The following is a 13,760-nucleotide window of genomic DNA, read 5'->3' as shown; positions in this document are numbered from 1 at the left end:
GCTCCGTCCTCGGGAAGCGCAGTGCACGAACCCAGCGGGGCTCGGCGGCTCCGCCGGCTTTTCCCACTCCCTCCGTGGCCGGGCTGCAGGCGCGGCGCGGCGACGGGCCGAGCGCGCGCCCCCGCCCCCAGCCACGAGTGCCCGCCTCAGCGCTGCGCACGCGCCGTCGTCACCGCTCAGCTCCGCCCTCCGGGCGGCGGCCCGGCTGCGCCTGCGCGGCCATGGCGGCGGCCTGTGCGGAGATGGAGCCGGCGGCGGCGCCTCCTTCTTCTCCTCCCGCAGCCGCGCCGGGATCGGCCGGGCTGGTGTGTGCGCAGGGCCGGAACCTGAAGGCGGTGCTGTGCCAGCGCTGCGGATCCCGGGTGCTGCTGCCCGGAGCCGCCACCTTCACCTGCCGCGAGGTACCGGGGAGCGGTCGGGGGAGGCGGGAGGGGCGGGGCGGAGGGCGCCCCCTGGCGGCGGGGCGGTGACGCGGTGCTCTCCGCAGCTGCTGCTGCCCGCCATGAGGAAGAAGGCGGCGGCGACGGCGGACGGCAGCGACGGGGACGTGGTGCGGGAGCACTGGCTGGTGCGCGACATGTTCTCCTTCGAGAACGTGGGCTTCACCCGCGACGTGGGCAACGTCAAGTTCCTGGTGTGCGCCGACTGCGAGGCCGGGCCCATCGGCTGGCACTGCGTGGACGACAAGGACAGCTTCTACGTGGCGCTGGAGCGCGTGGCCCACGAGTGACAGCGGCGCGGGGCTGGGACGGCTGGCAGCGCAGGGTGCATCCCTGCTGGACAGCACAAGGACCGGTGTGATGCCCCGGAGTGGCACCGTGCCCCTCGGCCACCGCCGGACTGCAGGACACACGGCACAGCAGGACACACGGCACAGCCGGCTCTGCCCACGTGGGAGTGGCAGCGCTGCTGGCAGAGCTGCAGAGCAGCACAGCAGGGTGGCTCTGCAGGGCAGCTCGGTGCCACGCGTGCTGGGAGCCGTGCCGGGTCTTCACAGCCGCTCTGTCACTCCTCCTTGTGTCGTGGCCGTTCTAAATGTGCTGGGATGTCTGTGGGGTGACTGGTCTGTGGCACAGCCCCGGCAGAGCAGGAGGAGGAGAGGACTGCTGTGCTGATCCGTGAGGTGTCTGACCTACGGCCGGGGACGCTGCAGGTGTCAGGCTGTGTCCTCTGCTGATGTTCCCTGCCCCAGACCTTAACATTTAGGTTCTCTAAAATCTCGCCCTACTTGACAACTGTAACCTGTAAGAATATGTGGTACCTAAAGTGTGTGTAAGGGTGTTTTAACTGGTGTGGTTTTATTAACTGAGTACTTGGAAATAAAACGAGATGCAGATACTGGGCAGCACAGGCTGATGGAGTGGCAAATAAAGAAAATACGCAGGATGGCAATGCGTTCAGGAAGGAGGAATGCAGAGATTCCATCCTGAAAAGAACTTGGATCAGCAGAGTGTGATGATTCAGTGTCTCACAGCTGAAGAATGTCAGAAGAGCTGCGCGCACATTAAACGGGAGGTAAGTTCCCTTCTGCTGGCAGGAGCAGTGCTGGGATGCTGCCTCCAGCAGTGGCCTCTCTTCAGAGATGGCCACAAACCTGGCTGCGTGTTGCAGGAGCCCGCAGCAGCTCTGGTTCTCACAGCATTTTATCTTTTGGTGGTTGCAGCCCAGTCTGTGTTCTGGTTTGCAAACCCTTGTGTGAATAACGCAGCAGCTTTACGGGTAGCTGTGGGTCACGCCTGCAGAGGACGTGCCTGTCTGCAGTACGTGTGCAGCATGCTGTGCTGCTAAACGCTTTTGGTACCGATTCAGCTGAGGTGCAACTGGCAATGATGAATTTGTGTGTTCACAGCCACAGTCTGCTGGGGGCAGAGACCAACGGCGTCACTCCTGAGGGCTGTGGGACAGACTTTCCCTCGCTTCTCTTTTAAACCATCTGCTGGCCTGAGGCAGGCACAGCCTCAGGGAGGTTATCCAGAAATGACAACCTGTTCTGGTTTGATGACAGTGGAGGAGGGAGAAATGAGTCCTTTCTTTCCCAGTGCTTGAGCACCTGCACTGTTAGTATCAGAAAAGTGCCATCATAGAAAAGTAAAGCAGCCAATATGTTGGTTATTCTGCCACAGACCTCTGCTGTGGGCAGTCCAGGTTTAGTAATGGGAGGAAGGGGTGGGTGGAGGGCGTACCTTTGGCATCTGTGCAATACTTTCATCTTTGCAACATCTTGTGGATATCAGCTTTGCTAAATAACACCTCCCACAGAGTTGTGCACGTGGTGTCCTGATGCTGGGAGCTGCTGCGGGTGGTGGCAGCTTTATTGGTAACCTGGAAAGAAGCCTGCTGCCATCACGTGTCAATACAAGGGGCTCAGCAGGGCTCAGAGAGGGGCGGTGGATGGATGCAAACAGGGCAGTTCTGCTAGGAGTGCAGCACTGGTATTCTCTCTCCTGCCTAAGTCGCACTGCTTATTTTCACAGAGCAGCAGAGCTCTGTAATCGGGTACTGCTGCTTCCACATAGGCAGCTTTTACGAGGTGTGAGTGTTTGGGATATCTGAAATGTATTATGAAGATTGTGAGTGTTATTTTACGTGCCTAACATTACATTCCTTGGCAGGAACAAGCAAAGTAGGAGGGAAGGAAATAATAGGAAATAGCTTCAGGGTCCTTAAACAAATAGTGCAGGGAAATGCTTCCCTGCCTCCTGCAAAGCCAGGTTACAACAAAGCCTGGAATCAAAGGAGCACAAAACCACCAAGTATTTTGCCTAAAACCACCGAGTGTTTTGCAGCTGCTGGGGAACATGGAAAGAAACCACAGCAGATGAGCAGAGTTTGCCATAAAAGTGCAGAGAGAAGATTTTGATAAAAGCCAGCTTTACGCTCCTTTTAACCAACTCCTCTTCTGCATCTCAGTGTAAATACTTCTTCCATGCTGTGCTGCTCGCCAGCCCCACTCTGAAAGCGCAGCTTTCTCACAGATGTGCTGGGAACTGCTGGTGCTGGTGAGGCAGGGAAGTGGGGGGAGAAGGGTTCTGGGTCACCAGGGCTGAGTTTCCTTCTGAAGAGGAAACCAGGAATCCCTTCAGGGAATTTGGTTCTTGCATCATTCTCCTAATATTTCATTTGGAATGGCACAGCTCAACCTGCAGAGTGCTGGCAGCACAGCTTTCAGTCCTGCATACCTGGGTGTCAGTGTGCTGTGTGAATGGCAGTGGCTCCTGGCAGGGGTGTCCTGTGGTCAAACACCTCGTGGTCACTTTCTGGGGGCTTTGATTTTGCCTTTGGTTAAAGTGTGAACTCTTCAGATACAGCCTCTGCCCGGAGAAATGCTCTGCTCTCCTTGGCACAGCTGTGAGCAGCTCAGGGCTGACACCAATCCCATGAATGCACCTGGGCCAAAAAGCAGCTCATGTTCTGCCAAAGCAGCTGGAGCTCAGCTGCCAGAGGAGGACAAAGCGATGAGAGGCAGAGTGGAGGTTTTCCAGCAGCCTGCCCTCCTGGGTGAGTGCTGTCTGGCAGGACAGGTCAGAACTGCAGGCAGCCTGTCCTTGAAATGCCTTTCGGAGCCATTTGTGGTGTCAATAGGAGCTGGCATTTCTGGGGCAAGAAACCATGCTATAAGAATCGCAGGTGCATTTATCCATGATTTATCCAGGATTCTCACTGGGGAAGCAGCAGGCAGTGCTGAATCAGCTGCATTTGTTCCGTTTCATGTTCCTCATCTTCCAGCAGTCTCCACATTCCCTGGAGGAAGGCAGGCAGCCGCTGTGCTGCTGTCGGAGCGCTGCCAGAGGGAACCTGCTGCAATCGTTCAGCAGCAGCTGGAGGAGCCCTGAGAGCCGGTGCTGCTGAAGGCATCCATTCGTCTGCCCTGGAGCTGCTGGCTCTGCTGGGCCGTGCTTAGCAGCGTCTTTCTCGGTGCATCCAGCTCATGGCTGGCCGCAGCTCCGCTTGCTCTGGAATCTGGCACATGAGGGCTGCTTTGGAAATGTGCACGGATGCCTTCTGCTCGGGAAAACAGCGTCCCGTTTGTCATTGTTTAAAGCTCGCGTCCTGCCCTGGAAAGCGCAGCTCGGCTGAGGGAGGAGCGGCTGCCCGAATTTCACTGCTGTGCTGCTCACAAAGCATCTCTTTGCTGATTTATAAACGTTAAGAAACGCGGCAGGGATTTTGAATCGTTTTTACACTTCTCCTGTTAACACCCAGCCTGAGTTGGGGCATTTTGACTCCAGGTGCACAGATTTCAGTGGTCTCTACGCGCCCGTTTGCGTTTAAGTCTTCTCAGCTCGCCTTCAGAGCAGCGCGCCCAGCGCCAGAGGTGACAAAATGGGCGCTGGCCTCCGTTGGCGGGAAGGCGAAGCCCCGCCCCGTCCCCGCCCCTCTTTATGAATCGACCAATAGTTAACGCAATAAGTTGAAATTCATACCTGCGGCCCAACGGCGCGGCCCGCTCGGCCGCTGCCCGTCTCCGATTGGTTGAGCGGATCATCTCGCCTCGCGGACTCCCCAATAGCACCGCGAAGGGGTGACGCCTCTGCACGAGGCTGAACCAATGAGCAACGCGCGGGGGGTCGGCTGCCCCGTCCCTCTCGCTATATAAACCGTCCCGGGAAGGTCGGCCGCGTTTGCGGTGCCGCTCAGACCCGTCGCGCGTCTGTCGCTCTCAGCGCTGCCGGCCCGAAGCCATGGTGAGCGGGGGGAGGGGCGGCAGCCGGCGCTGCTCGGCTCCGCGCGGCGTGGAGGGGCGGGGCGGCTCCGCCCGTGCGCGGCGGGAGGCGCGGGTCTGCCGCGGTGTGCGGATACGGAGCGGGCGGGCCGGGGAGCGGCGGCCGTGCGGGGCCTCGTCCCAAAATGGTGGCGGCTCCTCAGAACATGGCGGCGCCGAGCCGGGAGGCTCCAGAGCGGGGCTGGGAGAGCGGCGGGCGGCAGCGCTGGGGGGAGGCGGCGCGGGGGGAGCGGCGGGTCGGCGTCCGTCCGGCTGTGCGTCTGTCCTGCCGCCGCTCGCCGTGCCCCGCTCCGCGCCTTTGTTCCGCTGTTCGCTTTTCCCGGTGCCGCTCCGTGTCCGGGAGTCGCTCCCAGTTCTCCCCGTTTTCCCCGTTCTGCGTTCACGGGATATCCGTAACCGCTGACATTCGCGTTGCAGCCCGGCAGTGACGGCTCCCGTCGCGGTGAAGCCCGCCCTGCCGCCCCGCTCGGCTCCCAGCCGCGCTCAGCAGAGCTCCTGCAGCACCGCGCGTCCTTTGCCTCGTTGAGATGCAGCATCTTGCTGGGCGTGCGGAGTGCTTTGTGCAGGAGCCCCGGGGTCCTTCCTGCAGCGCTGCCTCCCAGTTCATTGCAGCCCTGTTCGAACCTGGGCACGGCGCTCGCTCTGCCCTCGGTGCTGGACTTTCTGCTTGCACGAAGTAAACATACACGTGTTCAACGCGGCACTACGGTTGTGCTGCCCAGGCCGAGGCTTTCTTTGTAACGAACGGCCTTGCTTGGTGTCATTTCAAGAAGTGCCACTCGTTCATTTGTTGCTGGAAAGCTGATATTTATTTCGACCTTTTCCACGTCTCACCTTTTGGGGGCACGCTGGTCCCTACGCGTCCCGTCGGTGACCTTCGCAGCTGCCTGGGAGCTTTGCTAACAAAGCGCATCTCAGCAGTAGGTGTCACTGCAGGTGTGAGGCTGAAGTGGGGGAATTAATTCTGTATTTTCCCTCTCAGCGGAGAAAAGAGCCATGGGCTGTCCTGAAGGGCAGCGTGACCTCATTGCTGTGACCTGGCATCTCTTGGACAGCACAGCCTTGCTGGGCTGTGTGCTGAAGCTGCTTTTCCTCTTGCTTTCTTTGCTGTGTGAGTTGGCTGTCCTCTGCCATGGCAGTGCTTTGCAAGGCCCACTGCTCCCACCTGGACGGGGATGAAGCTGTGGCCCTGGAGAGCAGTGGGCTGGCAGCAGCTTTGTGTGGTTGGCTGCAGCAAGGCTGTGGATTGCTCTTCTGGAAACTGTATGTCTGAATGTACGGCTGAGATGGGGCTTGCTCTCACCTCTTCATCGTGTGTTCTCAACCACAGCGCTGTTCTTTAGCAAATAGATTGTGATTTCTGAAGGTGGAGCTCCCAAGGAAATAGAGAATTTGCTCGTGCTTTCTTGCATTTGTTCCAGGTCCCGCTACCCTGCACTGTTAGGGAACAACTTGTATCACCCACTCATAGGGCCTGAGTAGTCCAGTGTGACTGACTCAAAGCTGTCCTGTGCTCAGCTCTTGTAGATTGCATTTTGCTCCGTCAGAACGAGAAGTTGGTAAAAAGAAGGATGCGAAATGCCACAGGTCAGGAGCTTGGAGCTGGTTCAGTTGTGGTTTGGCTCCTGGTGTTCAGAGCTGTGTGCTGCAATGTGAAGGAAGCTGGCGTGCTCTGGATGCCAAATGCACCTTGGGAATCTGTAAATTGCTATGGATGATCTTCCTGTTTTGGCACAATTTAAACGAGGCCCAATTTTGTTCTGTCTCAGTTTAGCACTCATACAGCAGTGCAATGTGGGGCCTGTTTCAGGCTTCAGCAGCAACAGGAAGGGTTTGCTTAGGGAAGGATTCCTGGTGGAGCTCCCTGAAGCAATCGGGGTATTTTTTCTGATTTTATGTGCATTAACCGAGATGGATGGTGGATGCCATGGATCTTAGGGAGGTTTCACTCCCTCTGGCTTCTGGGCTTGGAGTGCAGGGGTGTTTTTCTGGAGGCTTAGGCCAGTGACATGCAGTCATCAGTTCATCTAAATCACTGCCTGTGATCACAAACGTTGGCTGAAGGGCTCAGATGAGTTCAGCTCTCCCGGTTTGGTTGAAGATAGAGGAGAGATGAGTCTAAAGATGACAGTGTCCCAAAGGGTCTTCCCAGGTGGGTGGCTGAAAGGATCTTTTGTCCTTCTGAGTTTGTGCCCGGTGCCCTTAACACCAAGACAGTAAGGGCAATGTTCAAACAGCCTTGCAATATGGGAGCCCAAGCTGTGTGTGCTGAATGTTTTGTAAACAAGCTGCTGTTTCTGCCAGTGATCCAAGCTTTTCCTTCCCACAGCGTGAGTGCATCTCAGTCCACGTGGGTCAGGCCGGCGTGCAGATTGGAAATGCGTGCTGGGAGCTGTACTGCCTGGAGCACGGCATCCAGCCCAGCGGGACCATGCCCAGCGACAGAGCCATCGGCGGAGGCGATGATTCCTTCAATACCTTCTTCAGCGAGACTGGAGCAGGAAAACACGTCCCTCGTGCTGTGTTTGTGGACCTGGAGCCAGCAGTGATAGGTAAATACAGCGATGTACGCAGGAGACTGTAGTGCCAGGTTGGATTTAACTTGCACGCTTTGCCCAAGGGATCCATTCCTTGACGCATGAAGTGCTTTGGGGCTTTGAATTCTTACTGCAGAAAGGCTGCCTACAGCTTCCTGGTAATGGGGGGCGCTTGGCTCTGTGTTCAGTAGGACTCCAAAGGATTAAACACCACCTTCTGCCAACCTGCAGAATTAAATTCTGAACATGCCACATGCTTTTGCTGCAGAAGATAGTTAGAACCTCTTGAAAGCACACGGAGTGGGATGTTGAGTAGACACAGGTGCCTTTTTAGACAGCTGTAATATACCTCATTAAGCAGATTTCTTGTGTATAGCATTATTCCTCTGCTTTTTCAAAGCACTGTTCTGGCCTCTGTCCTGCTGTGTCTGAGGAAATGAATCTCAATTGCACATCTAAAATCAGATACATTAAACATATATTCTGACTTTGTGCCCCCCGATCTGTGACCACCCCCCTTCCCCCGAAAATCAGTGTTATCCCCTGCTGTGGCAGCGCTGGCTCTTCATGCTCACCCTCACTGCGTGCTGCTGGCTGCTCTGTCACCAGTCTGTGCCTCACTAATCCTGCTGAGTCAGACTGGGGGCTGTCTTTGCCCTCAGTGGCGACTCTGGGTGCTCAGATCTGCGCTGCCTATGCTTGTACAGTTGCTGTGTTTATGTGCTCTGTTTAATACATAAAAAGTTGTGAAGGGAAGGAGTGAAAAAGCCAAAGCTACTCCTATATACCCCAAGAGTGAGGGCTCCCTGCAGCTTACTTTAATTGTAGCAGCCCAAACCATTCTGTGACCTGCAGGAGGCAGGCTGCTGGGCAGGTTAGGCTGAACATTCAAACAGAATCAACCATTTAGGTTGGAGGTTACCTTCAAGGTCACGAAGTCCAACCATCAGTCTGACCCATTGAGTCCTTCACTAAACCATGTCCTTTAATGCTGTGTCCACAGCAAAGCACGTTTTGACCCTTTGCCAGGAGCTGTGGCTCATCAGCTGTAGTTTCCCTGAGCCCCACAGCTGTTGCTCCCTCTGCTGCTGGCCGGGTGGTGGCTCTGAGCAACCAGGGAAGGCTGAGGAAGGAGGTGAGGGAGAGTAGCTGGCAGAGCTCGTGCCTTGCTGCTGGAGGAGCAGCTGCCGAGCCGTGGGGCAGCTCTACGTGGCGGTGTTCATTAGCGCTCGCTAATGATGGAAGTGCAGCATGGGAGATGGGCAAAAGGCCGCCTGATGAAATGCTGGCAGTGCTGAAGGAGCAGGGTGACATCGCGGGCCTTTGGGGGTCAGCACTCTGTCCTGCTGCTCTGATTATTCTTCCTGTGCATGCGCTGTCTCAGAACATCTCTGCGTGCAGCACCCCTACAGGTGCCATGTGTGAGCACTGGGGGTTGCTGGGGCTTCCTAAAAATGCTGCCCTTGGTGAAAGCAAGGACTGCAGCATGCGTGCGCCAGCTCTGTGCGTGGTGTGTAAAACGCTGCCAGAGCTTCCTGCAGGAAGTAAGGCAGGAACCTGTCCAGAGTTTGATGGAAGTGACTTAAATCTCCTGTGGTGAAACACAAACACGAGGGGCTGGTGTGCAGAGGGCAGCTGGGTTCTCCTGCCTGCTGGCCTCAACACACAGCCAAGGGTTATTCCTCATAATTTTCCAAGTTGTTCATGCAAGAGCCGTTAATGCTGGAGTTTACTTTTGCTCTAGTAATATTTGAATAACGTTTGTTCCTTTAGAACATTCCCTTCTGCCCTTGGCAGAAAGCACAAGGAAAGGAAAGAAGGTGATAAGCCAGCAGTGCAGGCTCTGAGCGCCCATTGCAGCAGCAGTGTGGGTGACTTGGGAAACGTGGGGAAAGGCAGTGCTTCAGACCTTCTTTGCAGATTAGCATCAGAAGTTGAGTCCCCAGCTCCAGCACAGTGATTCTGCTTTGTAGTCTGGCTGCAAATAGCTCTGGCAAGCGAAAAACTGCTTGTGAAAATGGGGCGGCTTTCTGGGCAGTGGATTTTCTCAGGTGTCCCACGCTTTGGCTATGCTGGGCACTGGGCACCATCTGCTGATAGGAAGAAAACCAGTTCCTTCTTATCTGTAAATAAGGGCAAGGTACCTCAGTCTGAACAGCCTCAGAAGCTCGAAGGATCTGCATACCTGGAAAAGCAACGTCTTAAAAAACTCTCTTGTCTCTCCAGATGAAGTTAGGACTGGGACATACAGGCAACTCTTTCATCCCGAACAACTGATATCTGGTAAAGAAGATGCTGCAAACAACTATGCTCGAGGTCATTACACAGTTGGGAAGGAGATAATTGACTTGGTCCTGGAGCGCATCAGGAAACTGGTAAGGCCTCTCACTGCAGGCACTCAGATGAGATTCTTTATCCTGTTTTACAGGATTTGGAGCTGAGGCTGTCAAAACAGATAGGCCTATGAGTTCTGCTTTAACTTGTTGCATGGTTGGGAAGTTGTGCGGTTACTTTGCGTGCGTCCTTATCCTCAGCTTGCTGAAGTTACTCCTGTTGGATGGGGCTTTCAAATGGCCTAAAGTGCTGATGAGATGCCCAATATTTTATGTCTTCGTGTTCAACTTCAGAAAGCCGGGTATGAGATTATGTTCTGATCTGCACGGTTCCTGCTGGGAAGGGATTATGGCCTGGCTGGGGCTCTTGCAAGGAAGGTTAAGTTGGTTTAGCTCACGTGGTTTGGGCTTTTCTTTGAATTTCCTTCAGTTGTAACTTCTGACTCAGCTTTACTGTAGCAGCAGTAGAAGACCAATAAATCTCAGTGGCCTGTGATAGCTCAGTTTCCCTGGTGCTTTCTTCATGTGGTGATCCTGAGGATGACAACGTAGGTTAGAGTTCCCTTTTCTAGAGCAGCCAGCATGTACTTCACCAATATCACAAAGGCAGGGTGTTCTCATTGCATAAGATTTGAGAGTTTACCTCTGGTGCTTTAACATGGAATGCTAAATGAGTTATGAAAGATGCAGCTTCTGCAGATCAAAGCTGGTATCGAGAACTTGGCTGCCGCAGGCTCTGATGCCGAGTCTGGACTTTGACCCGAGAAATGTGGTCATAACTTCCCTCTAGAAGCTGTTTGACCTCCCTGTCAGCCCTGGCAATAAAGGTAGGCATCGTGCAGCACTCTGCTGGGGAATGCAGCCTGGCTTCGTATGAGAATGGTGAAGCAATGCAGTTTGACAGCTGGTCTCTGACATAAGCTGCGTGCCCACAGCCCTCGCAGGGTTGTAGCAGTAGTTGTGGCATGGGTCACTGCTGCATCTTGTGCAGGAAGGGAATGTCAGTCAGTGCGAGGGTCAGACAGTTTATTGAGCAAGGCAAAACTCAAAGAACTATGATGCTACTGGCCTTGCAGAGAATGGGAGCAGAAAATGTTTTGAGGCAGTAACTTAGGAAGAAGTGGAAAGGTTGTCTTCCAGTATGTTGGTGACTTAAAACTGCTAAGGATACCAGTTTGGAATGGGTTTTTTTGTTGTTGTTTTTGTTTTTTTTTTTTGAGATGCTTCCATGGCTAATGGCACCAGAATTAAATGTTACTTTCCTGAAGCTTGATCCGTTGGTACGTCAGTTTGAGTGGCTGCGTGAGTCTGCAGTAGGCTGGTTTGGGGTTCGTGATGCCTGTACCACTGCTGTGACACGTGTATTTTCTCTTTCAGTCAGACCAGTGCACTGGTTTGCAGGGTTTCCTGATTTTCCACAGCTTTGGGGGAGGCACCGGCTCAGGTTTCACTTCCCTGCTGATGGAGCGCCTGTCTGTTGACTATGGGAAAAAGTCCAAATTGGAATTTGCCATCTACCCTGCACCACAGGTCTCAACAGCTGTTGTTGAGCCGTACAACTCCATCCTGACCACCCACACCACTCTGGAGCATTCTGACTGTGCCTTCATGGTGGACAACGAGGCCATCTATGACATTTGCCGTAGGAATCTGGACATTGAACGCCCGACCTACACCAACCTCAATCGCCTCATTGGTCAGATCGTGTCTTCCATTACTGCTTCCCTCAGATTCGACGGTGCCTTAAACGTGGATCTCACGGAATTCCAGACGAATCTGGTGCCTTACCCTCGTATCCACTTCCCGTTGGTAACGTATTCCCCAATTATTTCAGCAGAGAAGGCCTATCACGAGCAGCTCTCTGTGTCTGAGATAACCAACGCGTGCTTTGAGCCTTCCAATCAGATGGTGAAGTGCGACCCTCGCCATGGCAAGTACATGGCCTGCTGCATGCTGTACCGGGGGGATGTGGTCCCCAAGGACGTCAACGCTGCTATTGCTGCTATCAAAACCAAGCGCACGATCCAGTTTGTGGACTGGTGCCCTACTGGTTTTAAGGCAAGTCTCAGTTACATCACGAGCCTTTGTTTTGTTTTGTTTTTAAGGCTAATCGCCGTAATGCACTTATTAAGTGTATTTTCTCATTCAAATGTGTAGGTGGGCACCTGATTTGTGTTGAGAAATGAGTCTTAATGTTTTTGTGCAGAGCTGCTTCCTCTGGCTTCTTTGACTGTGGTCACTATTGAATGCTACGAGGAAACTCACGGTCTTCTGTGCTTCTCCCGTAGGTTGGCATCAATTACCAGCCACCAACAGTGGTTCCTGGTGGGGACCTGGCCAAAGTGCAGCGGGCGGTGTGCATGCTGAGCAACACTACAGCCATTGCTGAGGCGTGGGCTCGTCTTGACCACAAGTTCGATCTGATGTATGCCAAACGTGCCTTTGTGCACTGGTATGTTGGAGAAGGGATGGAGGAAGGGGAATTCTCAGAGGCTCGGGAAGATTTGGCTGCACTTGAAAAAGATTATGAAGAAGTGGGCACAGACTCGATGGATGGAGAAGATGAAGGCGAAGAATACTGAACACAGCCAAAGTGAATTGCAGGTCTTCTCCAGGGCCTTCTTATTAGCAGTGTAAATCATGTCTAATGATTGGAATAAACTTCTTTAAGACATCCAGTAGTGTCAAACACTGTGCCTTCATCAGCTGTACTCAAACAGTCCATAGTCTAAGACAACTTTCTGAGAAAGCTGAATAAAGTAATCAGCTGCAGCTAGAAGTTACTGTCCGTAAGGCACTGCTGTTTGAATGGTGCATATTTGCTCCCAAACTGCTCTAACGTAGAGTCGGTGTTTGTGAGTAATTGAGAGAGCAAGCAGGAAAGGGAGATGATGTTCTGGTGTGCAGAAGCAGGGGGAGCTCTGGGCCCTGTGGTTGCCCTGCTGCTTTGTCCTCCTGCAGTCCCTGCCTGCCTGCTGTCTGCACAGCACCTTCAGTCTGCAGCAGAACCTCAGTTAGCTGTTGGGGTCAATCAGCACTTTTCCCTAAAAGTGATTATTTTGCAGAAACGATAAGTTTGTTGGTTTAGCTTCATGTGGAAGGCAGAAGGAAGGACTGTAACTTGTGTGTCCGGTGTAATGGCAGGATTTGGCTGATGCAGTTATCTGCAGATGTGAATACCTCTGAAACATTCTGTGTGCTCTGGGTGGAGGCTTGGGAACACAAAGCACAGTGATCCCCAAATAACCTATTTCCATTTCTGCCTTAGATGGGTGCTTATTAAATCTCTCCCACGGAAGTTGTAAAGGGAGAATAGTCAAATATGTCATGGTGCTTGAATATTGATGTTCACACGATGCCACAGTCTGTAAGAGACTGGATTTGAGTGGAAAATAACTCCCAGTCCTATTTCAACCTTACTTGTTTTCCTTCTGACTTAATGAATATGATTTAGGCTAAGCCTGGAGCCTGGTTTAGCTGATGAAGGTGAGTTATACCTGCTTGGCAGGAGTCTGGGCTGTGGTAAGAAAAACGCCTTACATTCTGTGTAAGGAAACCTACGGTACCCAAATAATGCTGCAGTGTCTGACGTGGACTCACAGAATGAAACAGAGATCAGGGAAAGACACTGACCAACTGTAGAGTATTCAGAGTCCTCTTGACAACTTATTTTCCTGTTGATTAGCTAATTAAGTAAATGTGCTAGATGTAGCCCAGGAGGCAGATGCACTCATTGCAAGTCAGATAGACTTCATTTCCTTGCATGTATTCAGACTTCTAATGTGACAATGCCGTGAGCAGTGCTTGAGGAGGCTGCTGCATGCCTTACAGGTTTGAGGGCTTTGGCTTAGGAGCTCAGACTCAGGTTGTGAAGGCCCTGTGATTGCTGGTGCCAGCGCCATGTCTGTCCTTAGAACCTGTGTGCTGGGGTGCAAGCAGTGCTTTCCTGAACTGACCTTCAGCGCGGGCTTTCAGCAGTGATTTATCATCTTCCTATCTGGGATTCTTTTGGTTTTGTGAGGCCTGCCTGCAGCCTTCTGCTGCTGCAGTTCATTGCTTTACTGTACGCCAGGATTCCCTTTCTTAGGACACCGCTCCTCTCGTGATGGGAGCTGCCTTGCAGTGTGCCAGTGTTCCCTGTGCAGCACACAGCCATGGATGAGCTGC

General features: G+C 53.5%; 2 protein-coding genes across 3 annotated transcripts; both read left to right on the top strand.

The window, feature by feature from the left end:
- The first annotated feature begins 216 nt into the window (after nucleotides 1-216).
- Nucleotides 217-1,345, top strand: RABIF (RAB interacting factor). Its single transcript, XM_042887167.1, has 2 exons — nucleotides 217-401; nucleotides 488-1,345. Exons 1-2 carry the CDS (start codon nucleotides 222-224, stop codon nucleotides 728-730), a joined length of 423 nt encoding a protein of 140 aa, XP_042743101.1. The 5' UTR covers nucleotides 217-221; the 3' UTR covers nucleotides 731-1,345.
- On the top strand, nucleotides 750-12,271 carry LOC122188666 (tubulin alpha-8 chain). Of its 2 annotated transcripts, none has more exons than XM_042887164.1 (5): nucleotides 750-1,515; nucleotides 7,053-7,275; nucleotides 9,487-9,635; nucleotides 10,971-11,651; nucleotides 11,882-12,271. In XM_042887164.1, exons 1-5 carry the CDS (start codon nucleotides 1,411-1,413, stop codon nucleotides 12,173-12,175), a joined length of 1,452 nt encoding a protein of 483 aa, XP_042743098.1. In that variant the 5' UTR covers nucleotides 750-1,410; the 3' UTR covers nucleotides 12,176-12,271. The 2 variants fall into 2 exon arrangements, with proteins under 2 accessions (XP_042743098.1, XP_042743099.1); XM_042887165.1 differs by lacking the exon at nucleotides 750-1,515 and adding an exon at nucleotides 4,611-4,685.
- Nucleotides 12,272-13,760: the final 1,489 nt, after the last annotated feature.

This window comes from Lagopus leucura, unplaced genomic scaffold (genome assembly GCF_019238085.1).
Source record: "Lagopus leucura isolate 7727_CA_CO unplaced genomic scaffold, USGS_WTPT01 Super-Scaffold_100073, whole genome shotgun sequence".
NCBI lineage: Eukaryota > Metazoa > Chordata > Aves > Galliformes > Phasianidae > Lagopus > Lagopus leucura.
This window is presented reverse-complemented; position numbering and strand designations above follow the sequence as displayed.

Bases quoted from the DNA above. Each gene is read 5' to 3' on its own strand.
- RABIF (XM_042887167.1), top strand. From the start codon at position 222: ATGGCGGCGGCCTGTGCGGAGATGGAGCCGGCGGCGGCGCCTCCTTCT. The intron at 402-487 runs GTACCGGGGAGC...TGCTCTCCGCAG, and splicing joins CCACCTTCACCTGCCGCGAG to CTGCTGCTGCCCGCCATGAG.
- LOC122188666 (XM_042887164.1), top strand. From the start codon at position 1,411: ATGCAGAGATTCCATCCTGAAAAGAACTTGGATCAGCAGAGTGTGATG. The intron at 7,276-9,486 runs GTAAATACAGCG...TTGTCTCTCCAG, and splicing joins CCTGGAGCCAGCAGTGATAG to ATGAAGTTAGGACTGGGACA. The intron at 11,652-11,881 runs GCAAGTCTCAGT...CTTCTCCCGTAG, and splicing joins GGTGCCCTACTGGTTTTAAG to GTTGGCATCAATTACCAGCC.